This window comes from Phyllobates terribilis, unplaced genomic scaffold, assembly GCF_046119375.1.
Source record: "Phyllobates terribilis strain yellow unplaced genomic scaffold, ASM4611937v1 Scaffold_3__8_contigs__length_932513732, whole genome shotgun sequence".
Lineage (NCBI taxonomy): Eukaryota > Metazoa > Chordata > Amphibia > Anura > Dendrobatidae > Phyllobates > Phyllobates terribilis.
This window is the reverse complement of record NW_027362763.1, coordinates 584,096,457-584,123,672: the sequence shown is the minus strand read 5'-3', so window position 1 is coordinate 584,123,672 and position 27,216 is coordinate 584,096,457. Positions and strand designations below refer to the sequence as shown.

The 27,216-nt window shown below is 46.4% G+C and overlaps 1 protein-coding gene across 2 annotated transcripts in view; it reads left to right on the top strand.

The window, feature by feature from the left end:
• The window catches only part of FH (fumarate hydratase), a 173,747-nt gene extending 147,999 nt beyond the window's left edge, over positions 1-25,748 (top strand). For both annotated transcript variants that reach the window (XM_073671459.1, XM_073671458.1), the window contains exons 9-10: positions 17,459-17,612; positions 25,530-25,748. In XM_073671459.1, coding sequence (XP_073527560.1) covers positions 17,459-17,612; positions 25,530-25,672 — 297 coding nt within the window. In that variant the 3' untranslated portion in view covers positions 25,673-25,748. The remainder of the gene's footprint in view (positions 1-17,458; positions 17,613-25,529) is intronic.
• The last annotated feature ends 1,468 nt before the right edge of the window (positions 25,749-27,216 follow it).

Sequence of the window (27,216 nt, the reverse complement as noted above, 5' to 3'; positions counted from 1 at the left end):
GAGAAGCGCTGCAGGGGCCGCCGGACAGGTGAATATAAACTTTATTTATTATTTTATTCTTTTTTTTTTACAGGTACAATGGTATCCAGGTCTGGATGACAGTCTCCTCTCCTCCAGAACTGGGTACCATCCGCACATAGAGACGCATAGAAGCCGCTTGTACAAATGTACAGACACGGATTCTATGCGTCTCAATGCAAGTCAATGGCGGCGCTTCCGCAAAATTAATGAACATGCTGCGGATTTATTTGCGCTGCAGAAACGCTGCAGAAAAATCCGCAGCATGTGCATTGACATTGCGGAATGCCATTGGGGACCATGGGGTGCGGATTACCATGCGCTTTTGATGCGTTTCCGCTGCAGAATTTCCGCAGCATAAACGCATGAAAAACGCATCGTGTGCACGCAGCCTAAGTGTTTGGTGTTATCTCTATCCTGGCTGCCAGTGCAGAGAGCACGGCACTTGCAAGGAGTTTCTCTGGCTGTGAAGGCAGTGATCAAGATGCGTTTCAGACAAAACTCTCATCTTGAACGCTTCTAAACTTATTACAACTGCTCTTCCCTGGCGGCAGCAGTAGATGAGTAAAACACTTAGGCTATGTTCCCATATGTTATGGGGTTTTTTACGTCAGAAATCTGCTGCAAAACTAAACTCTGACAGGAAATCGGCTGCGTCAAAAATGCAGGTTTTGCTGCATTTTTCCACTGTCCTTCTGTCTCTATGCATGTACATAAAGGTCTGTGAAAAAAAGAACTCCATTCTATTTTGCCATCAAAAACGCTGAAAAATTTTAAATGCATTTTTTTCACCTCCCATTACTTCCTATGGGTGAAAAAATGCTGAGAGTGACATGCTCTATTTTCCAAAAACCCAACCAAGGCACACATTACGCAGCAAAAAAAAAAACATGATGTGTGAACCAGAGAATTCTGGTTTCTCATAGACTTTGCTGGTACTGCAAACGCAGCTGAAAATTTGCATAAAAATCTGCAGCAAAATACGCTGAAAAACCCAACGTGTGTGAACATAGCCTTACATTGTTTAGCTCTCCTCATGAAGCAGGGGTCTGGAGGCACAGGGACTTCATCCTCTGATTGAGATCTGGCTGGCTGAGGCGGAGGGATTTTTCTTCTTTGCGGAGAGGGAACTGCGCATACTCGACCTTTAGTAAGAGGATTAAATGGCCAGACATAGAAGCCACTACGGGGCGCAATATGACCTTTTAAAAGTACACATCATTTGAATAGGGCATTATTTTTAATAGGTTTAAATTACAAAAGTGTTTCTTTACTTCATGTCTGCAATATTACCTGTATGTTTTATGGTGGCCTAGCCCCTTTAAGTGCTCTCTCCCCACTACAATAATACAAAACATGTGGTCGCTTACTGCAGTCTAGGCGCAGTGGGGCTCAGAAGGAGCGCAGATTTCACTGGATTTTATTTGAGGAGGCGGGAGCCATGTCACATGGGAACCCCCTATAGTTCCAGTGACAGATGACCAACTTGAGTGGGGGCTGGTTTTGTGCGGGATAAATTAGTGCTTTTATTAACATTGTGGGGTACATTATATTTTTGACGCTTTCAGAATAAGACTGGATCGCCTTCTTGTGTTCTATGCTGAGCACTTACGTCGGGGTTTCTGTATAAATCCCACAAAAAAAAAATGCAATTCAGACTAAACCCCCAACGGAACCACCCACCATAACGAGGCAGAAGGAGAAACTTTGAAGTCAGTTTGTCGTCCCCTCCGGTGGTATCCATCTTTTTAGGTGTGCACAGATCTGTGGTCGCCCATACTTGTGCGCTAAAATGACCCCTAAAATGATGGGACACTACCGAAACAGAGACCATTCCAAAGTGACTCCATCTGCCTCATAAGTGAGTGGTTCCGTCGGGGGTTTTGTCTGAATAGCGGTTTTGGAGAATTCACACGGCACCCCCGACGAAAGTGCTCAGCAGAGAGCGCAGGATAAATGTGAATAACGTATTAATTTTTTTGCCAAATGAAGCATATTAGGGCTTGTTTTTTTGCTGAACGGTTTACCGTTTTTATTTGTGCAATTTTTTTTTTTTTTTTTTCATATGACTTTTTTATCGCTGCCACAAATGAAACCCGTGGGAATTTAAGCCACGGGGTGGTGCTACACTTATTCCTCTGCGCTGAAGAATAAGGTCCCTTAACGACCCCCATTAAAAGGCGTATTGGTGGTCGTTAAGGGGTTAAGCAGTTAAACATTATTGATTTTCAATATTTCTGCAGTTAGCCCTGGCATGCTGGATATCCGCTTCTGGGCCAAATTCTGACTGCTTCTAAACCTTTCCACTACTTGTACAACCCCTTCTTCATGCTATAGTCCCCCAAGTAAAATAAAACTTTACTCTCCTCCAGTATTGGGTCTTAGGCTGCAGCGCTTACGTGACACAAGCACCTTATCAGCGGCCCTTAATGGCCTGGAAAACTGTAGTGGTGACTGACGAACTAGGCAAGTAACCGTAAACTATAAAGTTAAAAAGAAGTTTGTTCTTGAGAAAGGAGAGGATTTTTAATAATGAGTAAATTGCAAAGTTACTTGTTTTAGTTACTTTTTTTGTATTTTTTTTCATCCTAAGCATTTTTTCAATACTTACATGTAATTACTTTGCTGTTAATGTAGAATTATTGTGCACATTTATGGGGTATGATAAATAGAGATGGGCGAACCCGAACAGTAAAGTACACCAGGAAGTCTGTTACTGTTCGGGTTCGCCCCTCAAACTGACAGTCGCTCAAGCAACCGCAGCAGTAGCCGCAGAAGTAGGGTCTCGGACGTCTCTGTACCATCCAGAAGGGATTCATCTCGTATCCCGCCACAACCTAAAATCCTTTACCCTTCAGTGACTTCAGGTGTGAGTGATCTTCGTGAATGTCATTTGGTGATAGAGGGTTTTTTCTTATGTGCTTAACCCCTAGGAGCCTGTGAAGAGTAGCTCCAAAAAGAAACACAGGATGTGTGCCTTGTGCCAGATACCCCTACTTGTAGAATGGCAGAAGGACCTGTGTTCAGCCTGTATTGAGAAAACTATTGCTGAGCGTACGCCGGATTTTGCTAGTAATCTCAGGTCCATGGTCCGCTCTGAGATTTAAGGTTCCCTGAAAGGGTTACTTAGAAAGAGAAGGGCTGAAGGAGGAAAGGGCAACCAAATGCCTAGAGGATATGATGTTTGCCGGATTGGAAGAGAAAGAGGTGCACATTCCCGGTTAACCCTAAAATCCAGGCCCTTATCGATCGCGAATGGAGGAAGCCTTAAAGATCAGGTGCATTACATTCATCCACTAAGAGGAAATACCCCTTTGAGAATAAGGACTCGGAGTCCTGGGACAAAATTCCCAAAGTACATGGCGCTGTGACTCGATCCTCTAGGAAAATCATTCTTGCCATTGGAGGACTCGGGTGTCCTCAGGGATGCTCTGGATAAAGAAGTAGACTCCTTCCTGCATCACACGTGAGAAGCATCAGCCGGGGGGGGGCCTTAAGCCAGCTGTAGCGGGCACCTGTGTGGCCAGGTCATTAATGGTCTGCTTACAGCAATTGGAAGATCAGATTAAAGATCCTGTCTAATGCAGGCAGCTTCGGCCTTCCTTGCTGATACTTCAGTAGACTGTCAGACTATCGGCCAGGTCAGCAAACCTGTCGAATGCAGCCAGGCGGGCCTTGTGGCTCAAGGGCTGCCCAGGAGACTTACAGTTGAAGCATAAGTTATGCTCTCTCCTTTGTAATGACAATTTCCTTTTTGGCCAAAAGTTGGACGATATTCTGGAAAAGGCAGGCAACAGGTAAAGAGACTTTCCAGGTTTCTCAGGAGATACAAGAAAATCTTATTTTCGGAGGAGAAAATTTAACCGGGGTCGGCTGCCGGGGGATAGGAAGAGATGGGACTCCAAAACTAAGGAGTCAGGATATATGTTTAGGATACCTCCCTTTGATGCCAGACTGAGTAGGTGGAAGGCTGTCCCATTTTGTTCCAGCTTGGGAGGCCATCACGTAGAATCCTTGGGTGCTAAACATAGTAAAAGAGGGCCTAAAGCTACGCTTCCATCAGATCCCTCATCGTACCTTTGCAATCACCCTAGGAGGAAATCAGTAGAGGAACAGATGGCCTTGGAGGTAGAAATTTTAGTCTTAATAGAGAAACAAGTCCTTCTCGAGGTCCCAGAGACGCAAAAGGGAAGGGGATTTTATTCCCCCCTTTCAGCAGCAGAAGGGAAGGAAGGGAGACACAGATTCTGTACTTCGTGGGGTAGGCGGAGCCCCATAGGATAGTCACCTCAGATTGGAAAAAGACGACCGGCCCCTCCAGTATATAGGCTCCTCCTACTCCCATGTTCATCAGTCTTTTTATCTGAGGTCTCAGAGGATAGTCGCTGCTTCGGCAGCTCCTCAGAAGAGTTATTTTATATCCAGCGAGTCCTGGACCCCCCGTGGTCTAGAGGTCTCTGGGGGTCTCGGCGCTGCTGAGATCCCTGACCCTCCCCTGGCAGCTCTGTGTACCCCTTGAGGAGGTTCCCACTTATGCCTGCCGGCCCCGGGGGATACAGGGCGCTCCCTGGCGGAGGCGCACACCACACATCTGAGAGGGTCCCTGCGTGCTCCGCCTTAGGGGGGAGCAAAGGGCCATGGCGCCACACATCCCTGAGGATCCCTGTGGCGTTCAGCCGGGTAAGTGCTCTTTGGTCTAAAGAGTATCTTTGACGGCTACGGCAAGTGTACTGCCTGTGTGTTTCTTGTCTATTTCAGACGCTGCTTTGACTGGGGAGCAGAGACGGAGGCCAGTAATTTTTATTTTTATTTTTTATTTGCGCATGCTTTTTAGTTTTTGCTTCCTGCCTTCATTGAGGCAGGAAGCTCCCTGTATTGGCGCGTGTTTTCTTGCTTTTATTGACTTGCTTCCTGCCTTCATAGAAGTAGGAAGTTTTCTGCCCTCATTTTTGTTGTTTGAATAAGGCGGGGGGCGTGGCCTAGCGGGGGCGTGGCTTAGCGTCTCCTGGCTTCCTGCCGTCATTACTTAATCAGGAAGCGCTTGGTTGAGCGTGCGCTGGCTGTCCCTGCTTCTCCCTCCGGCGTCCAGCGGCGCCTCCTGCTCTCTGCTCCCCGTCCGTCCACACACTTAGGAGGAGCGGTCGCCGCAGTACCGGTGAGTCCCCTCTGCCACTGGCAGGGGTTCTTTGTCAGTGCTGTCTCTCCAGGCTACCTATTAGGAGTCCTCAGGAGCACTGCCGCTTTCTCTCCTAAAGCTATTTACTTCACTGACCTTTTAGGCTGTGTAGTATTATAGTTGCTGTGATGTTAACCCCTTCTGAAAAAGTGGAACTTTAGGGGAAACACATGGTGTTTAAGGGAGTTTCCCCCTATTGATTTTTTGCTCGGCATTTCTGGGGTAGCTCTTTTCTAAGGGTGAGCTTTAACCCTTCAGAGCCTGTCGCATATATATAAAATAAATAAATAAATAATAATAAAAAAAAAAAAAAAGTGAGTTTTGAAAACAGGCTGTGCAGCTTTCACACTTTTTTTGCCATCCTTGTTGTACATCCTGGCATCTGGTGTGGGTGGCATGTCGGATCAGGGGCCTGGGAGTGCGGATCGGTCTCCTGATCCGTTTCAGGTTCAGTCGCACGCCTCTGTTACACTCAGGCCTTCTACTACATCAAGTTCAACGCTCAGTGATGTTAAGGTGGAGGCCCTCACTCGCTCCATTGATAGTCTCTCTAGTCTCCTGGGACAGTGGGTGTCAGCTAGATCACACCCAATGCCACGAGGTAAAAAGCGCCGCAAGACTATGGTGGCGTTGTCTCCCTCGCAGAGCGCATCAGGGGCTTCAGATTCACCAACAGATTCGGTTGATGAAATTTCTGAGTCCGAAGAGGAGGATCAACAGGATCGCTCTGTTTCTCTTTCTGGTCGGGTAGATGGGCTTATTAAGGACATGCGGGAAGTATTAGAGCTGTCTGAAGAGCCAACAAGACCGTGTAAGTCGGGCCGTCTGTATCAGAAGACGCGCCGTGTTCGTTCTACATTACCTGCGCATGAGGAACTTAACGAAGTGGTGGAGAAGGAGCGTCAGTGTCCGGATAAACGCTTCCGAGGAACGCGTTTTTTTGATGCCCTATATCCCTGTGCCAAGGAGATGGTTACTAATTGGGTTCCCTCTCCTGAGGTGGATATATCTCTGTCTCAGCTGACCAAGTCTTCCCTGCTTCCTGTTAAAGGGAGAGCCAATCTTCAGGATCCTTTGGACAGAAGATCGGAGTCAGCGGCGAAATCCATCTATGAAGCCACGGGTCATGGTTTCCGAGCGGCCTTGGGGGCCATGTGGGCCGGTGAGGCTTCTCTGCGGTGGTTGGATCAGCTGCATGCGGCGTGGCAGGATGGGACTTCGCGTTCAGAAGTGGATAAGCTTTTTCAGCGAATGGAAGAAGCTATGTGTTATGGCAGAGATGCAGTACTGGACACTGCTTCAATTCTGTCCAGGGCTCAGGCTTCGGCAGTCACGATTAGAAGAGCTCTGTGGCTTAAACAGTGGACCGGGGATGCAGTATCCAAACAGGGATTGCTTAGTCTGGCATATAAGGGCGGTCAGCTCTTTGGTTCAGATCTTTCGGAACTAATTGCCAAAGCTAAAGCTAAGGATGTTACTCTGCCTGGGAAAAAGGCAGTGGCATCCACAGCCAGCAGGACAGGGCCCGGCAGAGGTCTTCGGTCCTTTCGGGCCAGGGGACGATTCAGTCAGCCTTCTTGGAGATTGGGTCGTCCCTCATCCTCCGGCAGATCCGCCCAGAAATCTTGTACTCCTTGGAAGCAACGGTCCCGTCAGGACAGACGGGAGGTTGATAAAAAGTCCGCTAAGGCTGACTGACGCCAGGGATCCCCCCGAGGGCTCTCGGATGGGAGGTCGTCTGCTACAATTTGGGTCGATCTGTGCATTCCACATAGCAGACACCTGGGTGACACGGGTTATGTCGGCAGGCTATTTCATAGTTTCATTCGCTGCCTCCAGACAGGTTTCATCTGACGGGCATTCCATCCGTGCCAAGACTGGCTGCCGCACTGTTTCAGGAGGTCGACTCTCTCCTACAGCAGGGTGTGGTGGTTCAGGTTCCTCCGGAAGACCATGGAAAGGGTTTTTATTCCAACCTTTTTGTGGTCCCCAAAAAGGAGGACAAGTTTCGTCCGGTGCTGGATCTCAGGGATTTGAATATTTCCGTCCGGACACGGAAGTTCCGCATGGAGTCTCTCCGATCGGTGATAGCGACCCTGTCGCAGTACGATTTCTTGGTGTCCATAGACATCCGCGACGCCTATTTGCATATCCCTATCGGCAGGGCTCACCAGCGTTTCTTGCGTTTCGCTATAGGTCAAACCCATTACCAGTTTGTGGCCCTGCCTTTCGGGTTGGCCTCAGCTCCCAGGGTTTTTACAAAAATTCTGGCTCCTCTCATGGCGCTTCTTCGAAGACAGGGGGTTACGATCCTCCCCTACCTGGACGACCTGTTCATAGTGTCACCCACAGCGGAGGAGGCAATAGCGGCTCGCGATCTCTCCCTTCAGTACCTGATGGACTTCGGGTAGCTGATCAATTGGAAGAAATCGTCATTGGAGCCAGCACAGTCCATTCTTTTCCTGGGGATGCAGTTCGATACTGTTCGGGCAGTTGTGTCCCTGCCTCCTGTCAAACAGACGAACCTTCGTCTTCTGGTCCAGGCTATGAGGTCGGCGCTGTCAATGTCCCTTCGGGAATGCATGCGCCTTCTGGGTCAAATGGTGGCAACTATGGAAGCAGTACCATTTGCACAATTTCATTCCCGGGATCTCCAGAGCCTTATTCTGACCCATTGGGATCGATCGCTAACTTCTCTGGATCGCTCGGTCATTATCTCCCGCAGGGTGCGAGAATCTCTTGGATGGTGGTTACGTCCGGAGACTCTATCCGTGGGGAAATCCTTCCTTCCTCCGAGATGGTCGGTGGTGACAACCGATGCCAGCCGGACAGGCTGGGGGGGAGTTTGGAACAACCTCTGGATTCAGGGAGTCTGGTCGCCAAAGGAGTCGTCTCTCCCGATCAACATTTTGGAGTTGAGAGCAATATTTCTCTGCCTCCAACATTGGGCGGTCTTATTGAGCGGTCTACCGGTCCGGATCCAGTCGGACAACGCTACGGCTGTCGCGTACATCAACCACCAAGGCGGGACGAGGAGTTTCAGTCTCATGTCGGAGGTCTCTCGGATCCTGGTCTGGGCCGAGTCCAAAGTTCCAGCAATCTCTGCAATTCACATTCCAGGGGTGTTGAATATCTCGGCGGACTTCCTCAGTCACGAGCAAGTGGACCCTGGGGAATGGAGTCTCCATCCAGAATTGTTTTTTCTGCTGTGTTCCCGTTGGGGGACTCCTCAGGTGGACTTGATGGCATCCAGGCTGAACGCCAGGGTTCCGACGTTCAGGTACAGGGACCCGGAGGCGGTGGCGGTGGATGCTCTAGTGGCCCCGTGGGGTCAGTTCAAGCTGATCTATGCGTTTCCACCGATATCCTTACTACCTCTGGTGATCCGACGGATAAAACTCGAAAGGGTATCAATAATTCTGATAGCACCAGACTGGCCGCGGAGGACATGGTATTCGACGCTGGTGTCTCTTCAGGCGGCACCTCCGTTTCCGCTGCCCCTTCGCCCGGACTTGCTCACTCAGGGGCCCATTCGTCATCCGGACCTGAGGTCCCTTCGTTTGACGGCGTGGCTCTTGAGACCGAGATCTTGACCCGTCGCGGTTTTTCGCCTGAGGTCATTGCTACCTTGCGGGCGGCCCGGAGTCCAGTTATGTCCAGGATTTATCACAGAACTTGGGAGTCTTTCTATTCATGGTGTTCTGGATCCTCAAGAAACCCGAGGGTTTTTTCCATCTCCAACTTCTTGGCCTTTCTGCAATCTAGTCTGGCCAGGGGTTTGGCAGTTAGTACGGTGCGGGGACAGGTATCTGCTCTTTCCGCACTTTTTAGGAAGGCTATTGCCTCTCGTAGGGATGTGTGCTCTTTTTTTCGCGGAGTCGCACGTCAGTTTCCGCCACGGAGGGCAGTTGTGGCTCCATGACGGCTTAATCTAGTCCTGGAAGCCCTTCAGCATAGGCCTTTTGAGCCTATGGATTCTGCTAAACTTTCACTACTTTCTTGGAAGGTGGCCTTCTTGGTGGCAGTCACCTCTTTGAGAAGGGTATCGGAATTGGCAGCACTTTCTTGCTCACCTCCTTTTCTGGAATTTTTTCCGGATCGCGTGGTGCTTCGTACTCGTGAAGATTTTTTGCCTAAGGTAGTGTCACAATTCCACATTAATCAGGACATTGTGTTGCCTTCTCTTTGTCCAGGACCTAAGAATCCAAGGGAGCGGGCCTTGCACTCGTTGGACTTAGTGCGGGCATTGAAGTTCTATCTTACGATCACCCAAGGTTTTCGGAAGTCGGACTCTCTTTTTATAATTCCGGCAGGTCGTCGGCGTGGTCAACGTGCTTCCAAAGACACGATAGCTCGGTGGATCCGTTCAGCTATCCTGGAAGCGTACCGGCTCAAGGGCGAGCCTTGTCCGGTTAAAGTTAAAGCTCATTCCACGATAGCCATTGGCTCATCGTGGGCTTTTCGTCAGGGGGCCTCGGCAGCGCAGCTCTGCCGGGCGGCCACCTGGCGCTCCGTTCACACCTTTACTAAGTTTTCTAAGGTGGACGTAAGTGCTTCAGCCGATGCGGCCCTGGGACGTAGGGTCCTGCAGGCGGTGGTAATTTGTTATCCCTTTACTTAGTTTTCCGTTATTTTAGCGCGGTTTGCGCTCTTGCCTAAGTTTTGGGGTACGGAAGCTTCTGCCTCTATTTCCCACACTTAAGTAGGTACTGCTTTAGGACGTCCCACGAAGTAGAGAATCTGTGTCTCCCTTCCTTCCCTTCTGCTGCTGAAAGCCGGATTTTGGTAAGAACTTACCTGTAAAAATCCTTTTCAGCGAAGGAAGGAAGGGAGACACAGCACCCTCCCAGGGCAGAAGTGTTTTTTTGTGTTGCTAGATGCAGCGCGTCTCCTTCCTGATGTCGATCTTCTGGACTGGGTTTAGCGCTCTACGGCTCTCCTTCCAGTTTCGCCAGCTCTACACAGTTGTCAGGTCCAATGGGGTATGCCTAAGACTGTGTGTTTCTATTACATAACCTGTTTTCTCTCATTTCTGAAATTTCAGAAGGGGATATGTTGTTCTGCTGGTTGGTCTGCTCTTCCTTAGCTTGTGTACGGACTGATGAACATGGGAGTAGGAGGAGCCTATATACTGGAGGGGCCGGTCGTCTTTTTCCAATCTGAGGTGACTATCCTATGGGGCTCCGCCTACCCCACGAAGTAGAGAATCTGTGTCTCCCTTCCTTCCTTCGCTGAAAAGGATTTTACAGGTAAGTTCTTACCAAAATCCGGCTTTTTCTGATAAAAAAAAACAACAAATGCGTCCTTAAGGACCATTATCATCCTCAGTGGCCTAAACCAGCTAGTGGAGAACCAGACGTCCAAGATGCAATCGGTGAACTCTGCAGTAAAGCTACTCCACCTCAATTGCTTTATGGCAGTAGTCGACTTGAAGGACGCTTATTACTAGGTCCCTATCCATCCAGTCTACCAAAAGTACTTAAGGGTAGCCTTATTTGTATGAGGGGAACTGAGACATTTCCAACTCACGGCCCTTCTATTCGGTCTCTCGGTAGCTCCGAGAATATTCACGAAGCTCATTGCGGAAGTAACAGCCTTTCTACGGATCAGGAACGTGGTGATCGTCCCCTACCTAGATGATTTTCTTGTAGGGAGATCGGAAAGCCACTGTTCCGCTCAGGTATTAGAAATCACGACGCTTTTACAGCAGCTAGGTTGGCTGATAAATTTCCAGAAGTCAAGGTTAACCCCCTCAAGGTCACTAACCCTGGATTCTCAGCTCCGTGCGTGTTTTCTCACGGAAGAAAAAATGTGCAAAATAATCATTTTAGCCACAAAGGCCATCAGGATTTCTGCAATGTCCTTAAGACAAGCGATGTCGCTACTGGGATCCATGACATCCTGTCTCCCAGCAGTTGCATGGGCCCAAGGTCATATGAGGCTTCTACAGTGGAAGGTCCTGTCAGCACAGAGATCCTCCAACGGACATTTAGAAAGAAAACTATTTCTTTCCAGAGAGACTGAAGCCTCCCTATCTTGGTGGACAGACAGGAAAAACTTCTCCTCAGGCATGCAGTGGTCCAGACCGGTCGACTATGTTATTACAACTGATGCAAGCGGTTTCAGCTGGGGGGTGGGGGTGAGGTCACCATGCAGATCACACAGTTCAGGGTCTCTGGGCAAGTCGTGAGATGGGAGCATCATCCAACCTAAAGGAACTTTGGGCGGTGGAAAGATCCCTGTTAGACTTTCTCTCCCATGTTTGGGGTCACCACGTGCTGGTCAGGTCAGACAACCAGACAAGAGTGGCGTATATAAATCACCAGGTGGGTACGAGATCTCACTCCCTTATGGTAGTTGCGAACAATATCCTGCAGCTAGCGGAACAGCATCTCCCATCCCTCAGTGCGCTATACATAAGGGGGGTAGAGAATACAAAAGCTGATATTTTGAGCTGCCATACGTTAAGTCAAGGGGAGTGGGCCCTGAACCCTGTAGTCTTTCAACTGATTCTCCAGCTGTGGGGTTTACCAGACATAGATCTGTTCGCCCGCATGTCCAACAAAAAGGTGGAGGAATTCTGTTCACTAGACCCAACAGAGAATGCTTATGCGGTAGACGCCCTCCCTGAACTTCCACGGAATATGAAGGCCTGCGCATTTCCCCCAATAGTGATGATTCCTGCAGTGGTGAGGAAAGTACGGGAAGATCGAGCGAGGATAATTTTGTTAGCCCCATTCTGGCCAAAAATAACCTTGGTTCTCCCTGATCTGGCTGATGTCGACATCAGACCCCTGGATCCTGCCAGACCTTCTCAGTCAGGGGCCAGTGTTCCACACGCAGATCAAGGGGCTCAATCTTGCGCGTGGAATTTGAGAGGTCATTACTGAGCAGTAAGGGTTTCTCCCCGGCCGTAGTCTCCATGCAACTACATAGCAGAAAACCCATAATATATAAGATTTATGGTAGAATTTGGGGGAAGTTCCTGTTTTTTCTTAAAACCCCTTTGTCAGATAAGTCTCCAATTAAAGGGGTTGTCCACTATTTTATATCCTCCCTCTCCCCCCCCCCCCACCATGTATTTCCCTGGGGCCCCTAAGACTTCTTATAAATACCTTCTGTTGCTGATAATGCCTGTGAGCGGCGCTATCATTGGCCGCTCACAGGCATCACGTGACCCCCGGCTGCAGCCGGCTCTGACATCTACTGAGCCGGGTGTCACGATCTTCCTGGTTCTACGGTGGATGCGAGGCTATGGGCGGGGTTACCCTGCACGTCACACCCAGCATCCTCCGCTCGCTCTGCCTCTCCCCATTTTTTAGGAAAGCGTGCGGTGGATGCTGGGTGTGATGCAGGGGGTAACCCCGCCCACAACCCAGCAGCCACCTCTGGAACCCCAGTGCTGAGTCACGCTTCACTTGTGACATCAGCGCGAGGTCACGTGATGCCTGTGAGCGGCCACTGATAGCGCCGTTCCCAGGCATTATCAGCAACAGAAGGTATTTACAATAAGTCTTAGGGGCCCCGGGGGAATACATTTTGGGGGGGAATAAAGTAGTGGACAACGTCTTTAAGGAGGTGCTAGAGTTCCTACAAAAAGGATACCATTTAGGATTAGCTGCAGGCATACTTGAGGTTCAGGTATCTGCACTAGGTGCCCTATATAATTGTAACTTAGCCGGAAACAGATGGGTTTCTAGGTTTGTTAGATCCTGTGCTAGGTCCAGACCAGTCCAGACTCCTAAAATTCCTCCCTTGGACCTGAATTTACAGGTTATCTCTCCGAAATTACTCACCCTTAAGACTATCCTGTTGGTGGCCTTGACATCAGCCCGTAGGGTGAGCGACCTGCAGGCACTTTCGGTTAATCCTGCATAGACCCAAATTTATGATGACAGAGTTGTCCTACGCCCAGACCCGGCATACCTCCCTAAAGTTGTGTCCAGATTTCACTGTAACCAGGAGATTGTGTTGCCTTCTTTCTGTAGTAGCCCAAAAAACTCGGGAGAATCTCAAGTTTCATAATTTAGATGTTAGGAGGTCCTTGTTACAGTACATAGACATGACTAAGCAATGGAGTAAGGATCATTCCCTGTTTTTAGCCTTCCAGGGGAATAGGAAATGTCACGGGGTATCAAAGGGTACTATTGCCAGGTGGCTTAGGGAGGCCATCAGTTTAGTCTACATATCTACGGGAGTTCCAGCCCCGGTCGGTATCAAAGCCCACTCCACCAGGGCCGTGGCGACCTCCTAGCCAGAGAGAGTGGAGGTGTAGATTGACCAGATATGTAAAGCCGCTACTTGGTCTGCACCTTCCACCTTTTACAGGCACTATAGATTGGATCTGTCCTCCTCTTCTGACCTTACCTTTGGGAGAAGGGTACTTCAGGCGGTAGTCCCTCCCTAGGGTGCTCTCATTCTCCAAAATTCTCTCAAGGTGTGCTGTCATGGGTGAAGGGAAAACACCAAGGTTACCTACAAGTAGCCGGTTTTTCCAAAACCCATGACAGCACCCCTATTTCCCCCCCTGTTTTCTCACGCTTTGGGTGTGCACTAGTTGGGTGTTTTGTGTGTGATGTAGGTGTTGGTTGTTTGCCTAACGTTTTTTCTGGAGATCCTCTCAATGCTCTGTAATCAACTGTAGCGAGGGAGAGGTATCACCCTTTTATTTCAGATGGTTTCCTGTCCTTGGTGGGGCGGATCCCTCTCTCAAGGTGTGCTGTCATGGGTTCTGGAAAAAACGGCTGCCAGTAAGTAACCTTGGTGTTTCTGGTGCGGCTGGTATTTTTAGACTGGGGGTGTGGGGGCAATATCCATGGCCCCTTACCAGCCTAAGAGTACCATCTGTCTGCTTTAGCTTGGCTGGTTGTCTAAAATGGATGGGACCCCACACATCAAAAATGGACAGGATTCCCGCCCACCCCGTTTTTTTTAATTATTTCTTTAAATTATGAAAAAAACTTTGTGAGGACCCCTCTTTTCTTCATAACCAGCCTTGCTAAAGCTGACAGCTGAGGGTTGCAGCCCACAGCTGTCATTTTTGCCTGGCTGGTTAATAAAAATACAGGGAAACCCAAGGCATTTTATATATATTTATTTATAGCGCAAGCGCCGGCAAATGAATGCTCCCATCAGCTGCGCCTGCTCTCGCTGTTATCGGCGACAGCAGGCATAGGCTGATGAGTGTAGTAGTCCCATCTGCCGACAGTAGTAGTCCCATCTGCCGACACCTGTGACTGGAGGTAAACTTTTTACCTCCGGACACAGCGGCGGGCTCACACTGTCATCTGACAGCGTGGGAACCGCAGCGCTCTGACCAGTGGTATTAATCTTACCACCGATCACAGTCGGTGTTTGCCGCGCTGTCATGCATATGACAGCGTGGCAAACGCTCGGATGTTCGAGATCCCTATTCATGTGAATGGGGGATCTGAGTTCGGGTACGGTTATGGTACCCAAACCCGAACTTTTAATAAACTGTTCCGTGTTTGGCTCCAGGTTTGCCCATCACTAATGATAAACACAAGTCAAGTTTGTCGTTCTCTGGAACCTGTTGATGACCTTTTTGTAAAATGGGTATCAATATGCCTTCAGTGGGGATTGGAAACTCCCAAAGATCTACTGCTGGGAAAGATATGTGCAGAGAACTGCTGATCTGTATATTGTTTAGTGGCCGCTGCGGAGTGTTGCAATCTCTCTCATCCTGTCAAATGATTGGGAGATACTTGGCGACCACTAAACAGTATACAAAGCTTTAGTGATCCTCTCCGTACATTTACTTACTTCTGGCAGCTGTTGAAGCAGAGATCAACTAGTCTGTGAGTTCCAGGTGTCAAACCTTCCTAAGATCTCATTTTTCAGCTCCCTCCAAATAGTAGAAGCATTGAATATGGGTCGTGGCTGGGTCTTCCAGCACGACAATGACCCGAAACACACAGCCAGGGAAATTAAGGAGTGGCTTCGTAAGAAGCATTTCAAGGTCCTGAAGTGGCCTAGCCAGTCTCCAGACCTGAACCCAATAGGAAATCTTTGAAGGGAGCAGAAACTCAATGTTGCCCTGGACAACCCAGAAACCTGAAAAATCTGGAGAAAATCTGTATGGAGAGGTGAGCCTAAATCCCTGCTGCAGTGTGTGCAAACTTGGTCAAGAACTACAGGAATTGTCTGACCTCTGTGATTGCAAACAAAGGTTTCTGTACCAAATATTAAGTTCTGTTTTTCTATTGTATCAAATACTTAATTTGCATCTTATTGCATGAAATAAGTAAAAATCATACAATGTGATTTTTGGGTTTTTATTTTTAGATTTTGTCTCTCTCAGTTGAAGTGTACCTACGGTAAAATTATAGACCTCTCCATTATTTGTAGGTGGGAAAATTTGCAAAATCGGAAATGTATCAAATACTTACCATATTTTTCGGACTATCAGACGCACTTTTTTCCTCCAATTTTGGAGGAAAGTGGGATGTGCGTCTTATAGTCTGAATGTACTATGTTAAACTGTTGCTCTGGATGGTGTGGGAGGAGCCATGGGCTTGGAGAGTAGTGAATATTCATGCTCTTTAATAACGGGCACATGCGATCACCCAGCTGCTGCAGAAGCTGCGGCTACAGTGTGTCAGTCACTACTCCCCATGCCCATAGTCCCAGCATGGAGGGCAGTGATTTTTCCGCAGCTCATCTCACCGTGTGAGGGCGCATGGCAATGACTGAATGCATGGCTCACACAGTGAGATCAGCTGCTGGCAGCAGAACAGGACACAGCGCTGTAGAATCCTTTTATATTTTTTTTTTGTGCAGCTGGATGGGGAGGGTGCCATGCATGCCGGGATGGGGGGTGCCACGTATAACGGGAAGGGGGGGCAATGCATACAAGGATGGGGGATATTAGTACAGAATTTGGGGACATTACCCCTACAACAGTGTCAGCAGCAGACCCCCCCCCCCCATAACAGTGCATCATGACCACATTTTTTGTCTCAATTATTTTTCTATTTTCCTCCTCTAAAACCTTGGTGCGTCTTATAGTTCGAAAAATACGGTATTTTCCCCACTGTATGACTTGTATTCTGCAGTTTTCTCCTCCGTATCTGCTTTTTTGTAGTTCTCTAAACTAGTAGGCAAAGAACAGCTGCTACTATGCATTCTCCCATACCATACACAGACAGATGAGGGATTTTTGCTCTTAGTTCCCTATGTAGCACATAGACAGTAGCAGCGGCTGCCTGGAGATTAATACAGCAGTACTGAGCAGTGTAGCTGTGAATAGAATTGTGGCAGATGGTAAATCATTTTCTAGAAAGCTGCTTGCTTGATTTGTACATGTCCCCCTGACTGTGTCACTCTGCTCCTGATTTCTCCATCCCCTCCCCTCTCCATAAAGTTTAAAGGGAGCTGGTCATGTCCTTTACAGTTCAAGCAATTTACATCACTAGCATGTTTTCAAGCTAAACGTCCCAATATAGAAGAAAGATAGCAGTTTTAATGTTTACTCAATTGCCTACTGGAGCCTGGTTTTTAGTCATATCGGTGGCCCTGCAAATAAATTCAGTTAGTCTTCACAATAGTCACTTCCTATCCAGTATGATTGATGGCCTGGATTGCCACAACATAACTGCAATCGCCAAGGAAATCCCGCGCCTGCCTGCTGCCAACCTGCTCCCAATGCATGCACATTAAAACTGGGTGAATGTAAGCAGACACAACATGCACAAAGCCTCTAACTCGCTGCATCCTCCAGAGCATGCGCTAATAACAAATGAAGCGGGGGACGTATACCCAGCTTTAATGTGCATGCCTAGTGACCTCGTTGTCAGTGCAGTGGATTTCCTCATCACTTTGGAGTGACGTTGGGACAGTCCAGGCCATGGATCACACTGTTGGGTGTGACTACTGTCCAGTGGACCATGACTGAAAGCAGGGGTCTGGTAGGCAATTGAGTCAATATTAAAAGTGTAAAGAACATGTTAGTTTTGCACATTGCTTGACCTGTAAGACATTGGGGGCTGTTTAGTATGGATAAATTACATGTCAGGCTCCCTTTGTTATGCTGTTGAAAATGACACGTCATTGTGCTGGCAATCATCTTTGTTTTGACCAAGAAAGACTTGAGGTGTTATTTTTCAGAGTGGTGAGTTAGGCAGTGGGGAGGGGAAGAAGTGACTCATAATTCAAGAACGAAGATTTCTCAGCTAAAACATATTAAGTTTCTTATTTTCTTGTACTTTTGACCATTTAAAGTTCTTTTCCCCCTATGTTTTTTAGATAAAAAATATCTTAAACTCTATCAGACTGCTTGGTGATGCTTCCGTTTCATTTACGGACAATTGCATTGTTGGAATTCAAGCAAATACGGACAGAATCAACAAATTGATGAATGAATCTTTAATGCTTGTGACTGCTCTGAATCCACACATAGGTAAGGAATGAAGTTTCTTGAATTCCCAAGTTGTCTTTATTTCTCTAATTGGTTGTGTTTCTAATTCTCAGAGACTGGAGTAATCTTTCTGGAGTACAAATCGCCAGCACTTTTGCTGAATTAGATGGCTGGGCATAGCTATTCCCTGTCCTGCCCTAGCTCCTCCCATTTTATAGCACTGCTTCAAACTTGCATGAAAACAGCAAAAGTTGTAATTTTTTGGCACAACTTTAACATTGCGCAAAAATCTTGTGACTTTTCAGAGTGTTTTATATCCTTTTACTGGCAAAAACACAGATGAGTCTCCCCAAGTATGATGATCAGATATGCAATCTTTTTTTTCCCCTTCTCCCTTGACAACACCACCTGAGAGAGGGTATCCGCCCATCAAGGACAGGAAACCTACTAAATATAAGAGCGGTACCTCTCCTCTGCATCAGTTGGTTTCCTGTCCTTGAGAGAACCTACTAGTGAAGCAGTACAATGTGGACTTACAAAGGCTGGAGGGTGTCCGTGGAAGAGTATGCCTTCCGGGCTGGAGATGCACCACTGGCCAGGAGATGCATGTGTGCAGCGGTGTGTAGGTGGAGACTTCTTGGTAAATGTTTCCTGTAGACACGTGTCCCGGGCCTGCGCACTCCTGGGATCTGCTGGCATGCCCCGTGCTGAGTGTGCTGGGACATGCTACCGGGTCTGAGCATGCAGTGGTATGCTGGCGGTGGTCCTGTGCTGAGTGCACCATGACAGCGCACGTGCGGGGTTCGCTGGTGGAGATATCCAGCGCACTCGGTGACTAAGTGCGCTGGAAAGTGATGGCCACCCAGGTATGCACACGCGTAGGGCGTGTGAAGGGAGTATCCAGAGTGCCCTGATGACGCAGCAGGCCGGAAAGTGCGGCGTTCCAAGGTCTGCATATGCGCAGGGCCAGCCAAGGCTCCCTGCACACAGCGTGCGGGAAGTGGGTCTTACCCAGTGAATCCGGAGGAGGGGCCGGACGTAAGAGGTGTGGAGTGACGTCCCTCAAGCATATAAAATGGAGAGATAGTCACAGGATGGCGGTGCCTTCATCATGAAAATGGATTGGGAGCAGCAGACACCACAGCAGCAGCACCACAGTCAGGGACGCAGTAGTGGCAGTCGGACAAGTGGCAGCAAGACCAGCCAGAGGAACACAGTGCAGGTCGTGAATCCACCACCTTCAGGGGAGAGCGATCATGTGAGCTGATCCGACCTCAATCTCCGGTACCCTAGACTGAACGTCATAGTAGTGAGTTATCTTTGTGAAAGTTCACCATGTTAAATAGGTCCCTTTCTAGGCCCATAAAATGTAGCGCCAAGCAGAAAAGTAAAGAATGTGTGCTGTGTGGGGGTAATTACCCAGCACATATATAAAACGACTCTGCACTGGTTGTATTCAGAAGACCATCTCTAAAGAAACACGCAGCTTCACCATGGATTTAAAATCCAGAATTTAATCAGAGGTTAAGGACTCCTTTAGGTCTCTGATTAAACAGAATAAGGGGAAAAAAACTGTAGGCATCTGATTCAGATGAATCAATAATAATAGTGGATAGGGATGAATCTGACTCCTCTTCTGCTTCGTCCTCTGATAGTGATTTGGGGGTAGACCGTGTTTACCAGCGGAAGACACGGACAAATTGGTTAAAACCATCAGAATAGCCATGGGCATACCCGATATTAAAACCCCTAGAACAGTCCAGGACATCTTGTTCGGGGACTGGAACAAAAGAGGTGTACATTTCCCGTCAATGAGAACATTAAATTCTCATTGATAGGGAATGGAAGAAAACGGAAAGGAAGGGGCAGTTACCATCATCATCAAAGAGGAGGTACCCATTTGATGAAGAAGAGACAGCCTTATGGGATAAAACTTCTAAGATTGATGTGGCAGTGGCAAAATAATACAAAAAATCCACCCTTCCTTTTGAATATCTGGGCACTTTTAAAGATCTTCTAGATAAAAAAGCTGAGATTTATCTGACACAAACATGGGTGTCCTCAGCGAGGGCATTGAAGCCAGCAGTTGCTGCAATTTGCACGGCCAGATCATTGATCATTTGGATGCTGCAATTAGAGGATCAGGTTAAAAACAACATTCCTAAGGATAAGCTCCTAGCCAATCTCCTACTAATGCAAGGAGCAGCTGCATTCTTCGCAGATGCATCGGCGGACTCTGTGAGATTGGCAGCCAAATCAGCGAATTTATCAATTGCTACTATAGAGCAGTATGGCTCAAGAGCTGGCCGGGAGATGTCCAATCCAAAACCAAGTAAAGCTCTGTCCCATGTGAAGGAGAATTTCTCTTTGGACAAGCATTTGACAATATACTGGACAAAGCGGCAGACAAGAAGGGATTTCCCGGTATGTCCATTCCGCAGTATAAAAGTTTCTTTCGCAAGAGGAGGTACAACCAAAACAAGTTCTCCAAAGAACAAGGGAGATAGGATAGGAAGCCAAAAAGTGGAGGCTTCATGTTCGGTGGCCCTTCTTTTGAGAGTATAAAGCCTTCTAAATGACAGGCCTCCCCGAGTAGGAGGAAGGTATCCTACCTGCTTGGGAGAAATTACATCCAGCGCTTGAACTTTGGGAATAATTCGATTGGGACTAGAACTGGAGTTAAGGTCTGTCTCTCGGCAAACCTTCAGGATATCATCTCCCAGGGAACAAGTAGCCCTGGAAACGGAAGTATTAAGCTTGGTACAGAAACAAGTTCTGATGGAGATACCAGTAAAGGAACAAGGGAAGGGTTTTTATTCTCCCCTATTCCTAGTAAAAATAAAAAAAAAAAACAGATGGCACCTTTACGACCATAGTCAACCTGAAGAGGCTGAACAAATTCCTGGTTTACAGGCTCTTCAAGATTGAACCCATAAAATCGGCCATAAAGATGCTGTTTCCAGAATGTTATGAGTGTGCTGGACTTGAAGGACACTTATTACCACGTCCCAATCCGTGTGAAAGATCAACAATTCCTGAGAGTGGGCTGTTATATAAAACAAGAAAATTAGCCATTTTCAGTACAGAGCTCTACTCTTTGGCCTGTCTATGGCCCCGAGGGTATTTACGAAGATCATTCTGGAAATCGCAGTACGTCTCCGGGATTACGCTGGTAATCCCGTACTTGGATGATTTTCTGGTAGTGGGCCGATCAGTTGAATACTACAATCTCCAACTAACAGAAGTCAGAACCAGTCTGACCAAGCTGGGATGGATGCTGAATCTGGAGAAATCAAGACTGGGAACCACAGAGGGTTCAGTCTTTCTTAGGGCTTACCTTAAACTCAAAAGAGCAGACGTGTCTTCTACCGAAAGTTAAGAAAGACAAGGTTTTGGCCTTAGTCTGAGCAGCAGTCACAAAGCCAGTTATGACCCTAAGAAAGGCAAGATCTCTATTAGGGACAATGACTTCATGTATCCCAGCAATCCAGTAGGCTCATATGCGCTCCAGACATTTGCAGCAGGACATTATAGGAGCAGAGAAAAGACTCCAGGACTATTTAGAGGGAAAAATAACACTTTCCCCGATGATTATCAATTCAATCACATGGTGGTTGGAGTTAGTGAACCTGTTGCAGGGAGTCCCTTGGTCTCATCAGATCATAGATATAATCACAACAGACGCATGCTGAGATGGATGGGGAGCACATCTGAGAGATTGTGTAGTCCAGGCAGTCTGGTCGAAGATTGAGAGAAATTATTCTTCAAATATGAGAGAATTGTTTGGCAGTGAAGAATGCGGTGATAAAACTCCTTTTCCTCCTGTAAGAGCAACATGTTCACATCATGTCAGACAACCGGACAACAGTCGCCTACATCAATCAATCAAGGGGGCACAAGATCCCGTCTTCTGATGTTAGTGACAGAAAAGATCCTTCCGTTTGCGGAACAACACCAGTTGACGCTCTCAGCTCTACGCATAAAAGGGAAAGAAAACGAAAGGGCAGACTTCCTGAATCGAAATACAAGGGGAATGAGAACCAAGTCCGGCGGTATTCCAACAGATTGTGGACCGCTGGGGACAGCCAGAGATAGACCTGTTTGCAAACAAGCTGAACAGGAAAACAGAAAACTGAATCCAAGAGAGGAACCCTATGCAGTGGATGCGCTGCAGATTCCCTGAGACTTTAACCTGGCCGACGCCTTCCCCCACATTAATGTTGATTCCAACAGTATTGAGGAAAGTGAGGAGTGAGCAAGAATCATTCTAATCGCTCCATTCTGGCCCAAAAGACCGTGGTTTACTTGGATAAGGATGATACCTGAATCGGATCAATGGGTCCTCCCAGATGTTCCGGATCTCCTCAGGCGGGGTCCAGTTTTCCATGCCCTAGAGGTCAGGCCTGCATTTGACGGCCTAGAGCTTGAAAGGTCATTGCTGATCCAAAAAGGCTTCTCCCCGAAATTAGTCGCCACTCTGCATAAAAGCAGAAAACAAGTAACAACTAGAATATATGGTAGAACATGGGCGAAATTCTTGTCTAGTTGGTGACAATCCTTGAAAGGTAAAATTCCTATTCAGGCCATTTTAGAGTTTCTCCAGAGGGGTATGGAAATGGGATTTGCTACCAGCACTCTTAATGTGCAGGTGTCAGCCCTAGAGGCCTTGTATAATTATAATTTGGCAGCGGATAGGTGCATCATTAGATTCGTCAAGGCGTGTGACAGATCCAGAACGATACCTGCCCCAAGAATGCCTCCCTGGGATTTAAACCTGGCATTAGAAGCATTAACTAAGCCTCCCTTTGAGCCTCTACAAGAATTAACATTGAGGACACTCACCTTAAAAACAGTGATATTGGTGGCCCTGACGTCAGCCCACAGAATCAGCGACTTACAGGCATTATCAGTTAACCGCCCCTTTACACAGGTCATGGAGGACAGAGTTATATTAAGACCAGACCCAGCCTATCTCTCAAAATTGGCCTCCAAATTCCATAGAAGTCAGGAAACCATCCTCCCTTAATTTTTTTAGTAACCCTAAGAATTCAGAGGAGCATAAACTTTACACCCTAGATGTTATATGGGTATTGGTAGAACATTTTGCGGTAACCAAACAATGGAGGAAGAATGAAGATTTGTTCGTGTCCTTCCAGGGAGTTGGGGTTTCCGTGTAAATTCACCAAAACCGCAATTCAGACAAAAAACCCAGATGGAGCCACTCACATATGAGTGATGGAGTCTCTTTGGACTGGTCTCTGTTCCAGCAGCATACCATCATTTTAGGCTTTTTATTAGCGCACAAGTGTGGACGACCACAGATCTGTGTGCGCCTGAAAAGATGGAGACCACCGGAACAGACGTCAAACGGGCTCCAAAGTGTCTCCATCTGAATATTTGTGTTGGGTGGTTCCTTTGGGGGTTTCGTCTGAATTGCATTTTTGTGGGATTTACACGGAAACCCCGCCGTAAGTGCTCAGCGCAGTCTTATTCTGGAAGCAATCAAAAATTATGTACCCCAAAATGTTACCAATAAAACCCCTAATTTATCCCACATAAAACCAACCCCCTCTCAGGTCCATCATTTGTCACTGGGACTATAGGGGGTCCCACATTACTGGTAGAACAAAGACTCTGGAAAAGTGACACCTCCCACCCCCTCAAAATCCAGTGAATTCTGCGCTTCCAAATCCAAATGCCCCCTCCTGAGCCCCACTGTGCCTAAACCACAGTAAGTGGCCACGTGTTTGGCATTATTGTAGCTGGGAGAGCACTTAATTTACGGGGTGTGTGTCACCAGGAGAAATGTATGGGAGCACTACACTTTATGGGGGCACAATGTATGGGCACTAAACTGGCATATTTGGAGTTCTCCAGAATAAAGCCTGGCGTGGATGTTACAGAATAGTCACTTCAGCAGTAGATTAATTCATTGAGATATGTAATTTCTACAATGGGGTCACTTTTGTTTTTTTTTATGCTGTTCTGGCTCCTAGGGGCTTCACAAATGTCGCCCACAAACTATTCTACCAAAATCTATGCTCCAAAAGCCAAATAGTGCTCCTTCCTTCTCAGCCCTGACGTGTGGCCTAATAGTAATTTCTGATGAAATATGGGGCATCATTGCGTGCAGGAGAAATGGCATAACAAATTATGGGGTCCGTTTTCTTCTATTATCCATTGCAAAAATTATAAATTTGGGGCTAAAACTACATTTTCGTAAAAAAAAATGAAAATTTTCAGTATGACCTAATGTTATCAAATTCCGTGTCGTACCTGTGGGTTCAAAATGCTCACTATACCCCTGGATAAAATCCTTGAGGGGTGTAGTCTCCAAAATGGGGTCACTTGCGGGGTTTTCCATTGTTTAGCTACATCAGGGGCTCTCCAACCGCGACATGACACCCACAGACCATTCCATCAAAGTCTGCGTTCCAAATGTCACTCCTTCATTTTCAAGCCCTGCCGTACATCCAAACAATAGTTTTCCCCTACATATAGGGTATGTCCGTACTCAAGAGCAATTGCACAACAAATTTTTGGGTCCATTTTCTCCTGTTACCCTTGTGAAAATAACAAAATTGGGGCTAAAAGTACATTTTTGTGGAAAAAATTTTGATTTCTTAATTTCACGGCTCTTTTATAAACTTCTGTGAAGCACCTGACTGTTCATGTTGCTCACCACACACCTAGATAAGTTCCCTGAGGGGGGTCTAGTTTCCAAAATGGGGTCACTTGTGGGGGGTTTCCACTGTTTAGGCACATTAGGGGCTCCCCAAACGCGACATGGCGTCCGCTAATTATTCAAGCTCATTTTACATTCAAAAAGTCAAATAGTGCTCTATCCCTTCCAAACCCTGCCGTGCGCCCAAACAGTGGTTTTTCCCCACATATGGGATATCGGCGTTCTCAGGAGAGATTGCGCAACAAATGTTGTGGTCCATTTTCTCTCGTTACCCTTGTGAGAAAAAAAATTGGGATCTGAAGTAAACCTTTTGTGAAAAAAAGTTAAATGTTAATTTTTTCCTTCCACGTTGCTTCAGTACCTGTGAAGCACGTAAAGGGTTAATAAAGTTCTTGAATGTGGTTTTGAGCACTCCTCAAGGTGCTCAGTATTTAGAATGGTGTCACTTTTGGGTATTTTGTGTCATATAGACCCCTCAAAGTCACTTCTAATGTGATGTGGTGTGGTCCCTAAAAAAATGGTTTTGTAAATTTTGTTGGAAAAATGAGAAATTGCTGGTCAACTTTTAACCTTTATAACTTCCGAACAAAAAAAATTTTTGGTTCCAAAATTGTGCTGATGTAAAGGAGATATGTGGGAAATGTTATTTATTAACTATTTTGTGTGACATCTCTTTGATTTAAGGGCATAAAAATTCAAAGTTTGAAAATTGCAAAATTTTCGCCAAAATTTCCGTTTCTTTCACAAGTAAACGCAAGTCTTATCTAAAAAGTTTTACCACTATCATGAAGTACAATATGTCACGAAAAAAAACATCATCAGAATCAGTGGGATCCGTTGAAGCGTTCCAGAGGTATTACCTCATAAAGTGACACTGGTTAAAATTTGGCCCGGTCATTAAGGACATAATTGGCTCCGTCCTTAAGGGGTTAAATGCACTTTTGCTTTTTATTTATTTACAGCAGGGTTTATGTTCATTTTGCTTCTTGTAGGTTTTTCTGATTTATGGCCAGTGTGAATGTGAGTTTATGTGCTGCATGTATACCAAGTTCAACCAAGCTCAGTTTTTGTGTTTTCTCTTATTATTTTGTTCCAGTAAAGGTATTTTAAAATACCATCTGCAAGATTGCTTGCAGTATTGTATGGCAGTACATTGTATATCTTGGTTCATAATTAATGAATAATATCGAGAATAAAAAGGGAAAACTAAAAACATTTACTGCTGTGTTTTGGTATTCAAACATCTCAAATTATTTTTGTTTTCTATTTTACAGGTTATGATAAAGCTGCTAAAATTGCCAAAACCGCCCACAAGGAAGGTGGCACCTTAAAAGAAACTGCTGTAAAACTTGGAATTCTTACACCAGAGCAGTTTGATCAGTTGGTTAGACCAGAAGACATGCTTGGTCCAAAATAACACTATTGTGATTGAGTCTCCATTTATTTTTGTCCTGATTCCTAAAATAAACAAATAAATATGAATTATCGCTTTAGTTTCTTTTTAAATGTCACTTGATTGGAGCTCTGATTATAGTGGCTATTTACATATCTTTCCATAACTACCCAACTAATTACTCTCAAATTAAAGGGCACTCTCTCATTGATTATGAGGTGATACCCCAATAACACAGAAAGAATTTTCACTGCACACTCTAAAATCATGTGTAAGTTTTATTGAAGCATTTGTTACATAAGAATTTCAACAGCACAACTTGCACGCAACCATAACTTATGTGACGTTTCAACTAAACCGGGGTCTTTCTCAGATTGTCGCAGCACTGTGAATTTGGAGTAGTATGGTAGAATCTGGCGCTGTCACTTAACTTATGGTCGCATGCAAGACACACTGTGGAAATTCTACTATATGTACTAAATGCTTCAATTAAATCTACACTTTTGCATGATTCTAAAGTTTCCAGTGAAAATCCTACTTGCCCAATTAGATTAACATTGCTTTTGGAGATGCTATCTAATGGGATCCTGTCACTTGATTCATAAAAAAAATGAGCAAATTTACAGGGTGGTCAGAGAAAAGGGAGCAAAGCTGGTGCTTCATTCAGACCTAGGGGTTGTACCGTGTTGAGGGTTCAAATCAATTTTGTTTCACGCTCTGCCAAGCATTGGCTAATGTTGCCACCACGTATAGTAGGGATAATTCTATCGATACCTCATACTTTAAAAAGGGATGTGTCACATTTGTGATGTAACTTGAAATGACTGACAGCCGACCCTAATGCTGAGCCGCTCAGTCAGCTACCGCTCATTATACACCGAGCAGTGACTGAACCCACGTCGTCTCCACCCCCCCTTAACCGAATCCCAATCACTGCTGGGGAAAGGGGGGGGGGGTACGGATCATTTCCTCCCAGCATCGGGACTCTAAGTGCGGGGGCTGGGCAGGTTCAGAAAGCTATTAGTATGCCAAACAGGCCACTAATTCATCTAAGTAGGTCAATATATCAAACAATCGTAGCAAAAGCACGACCACCATACTCCATATTAATCAAACATATCACTTTATTGATTACATATTAAAAAACACCATAAAAACGTGTATAAGGGATACAAAAACATGAGTTACTAAAGAGAAAGCTGAATTGTAAAAATGCGCCATAGTGTGCACGAGATCATCCAAATATCACAGTGGTCCCAGATGTTATCTTCTTATTGCACTATGCCCATACAGTACACGAATAATGATATGAAAGTGAGTATCCTAAAATAAGTCCATTACACATCTCTGTGTATGGATTGCTTGTATTATTTTGGTTAGTATAACAATCAGTTTAATAATACATCCATTTGTAGTCCATGATACCATCAGACAATATAATTGCACGTGTACTTCAACCAATTGAAAGGGTATGCCCAGTGGTAAAAGCTACGGGGTTGTGTCCCTGTGGTATAGCCAGGCACAAATTGCAACAATGGGGTAAATCAAAATCTGCACACATGTAAAAA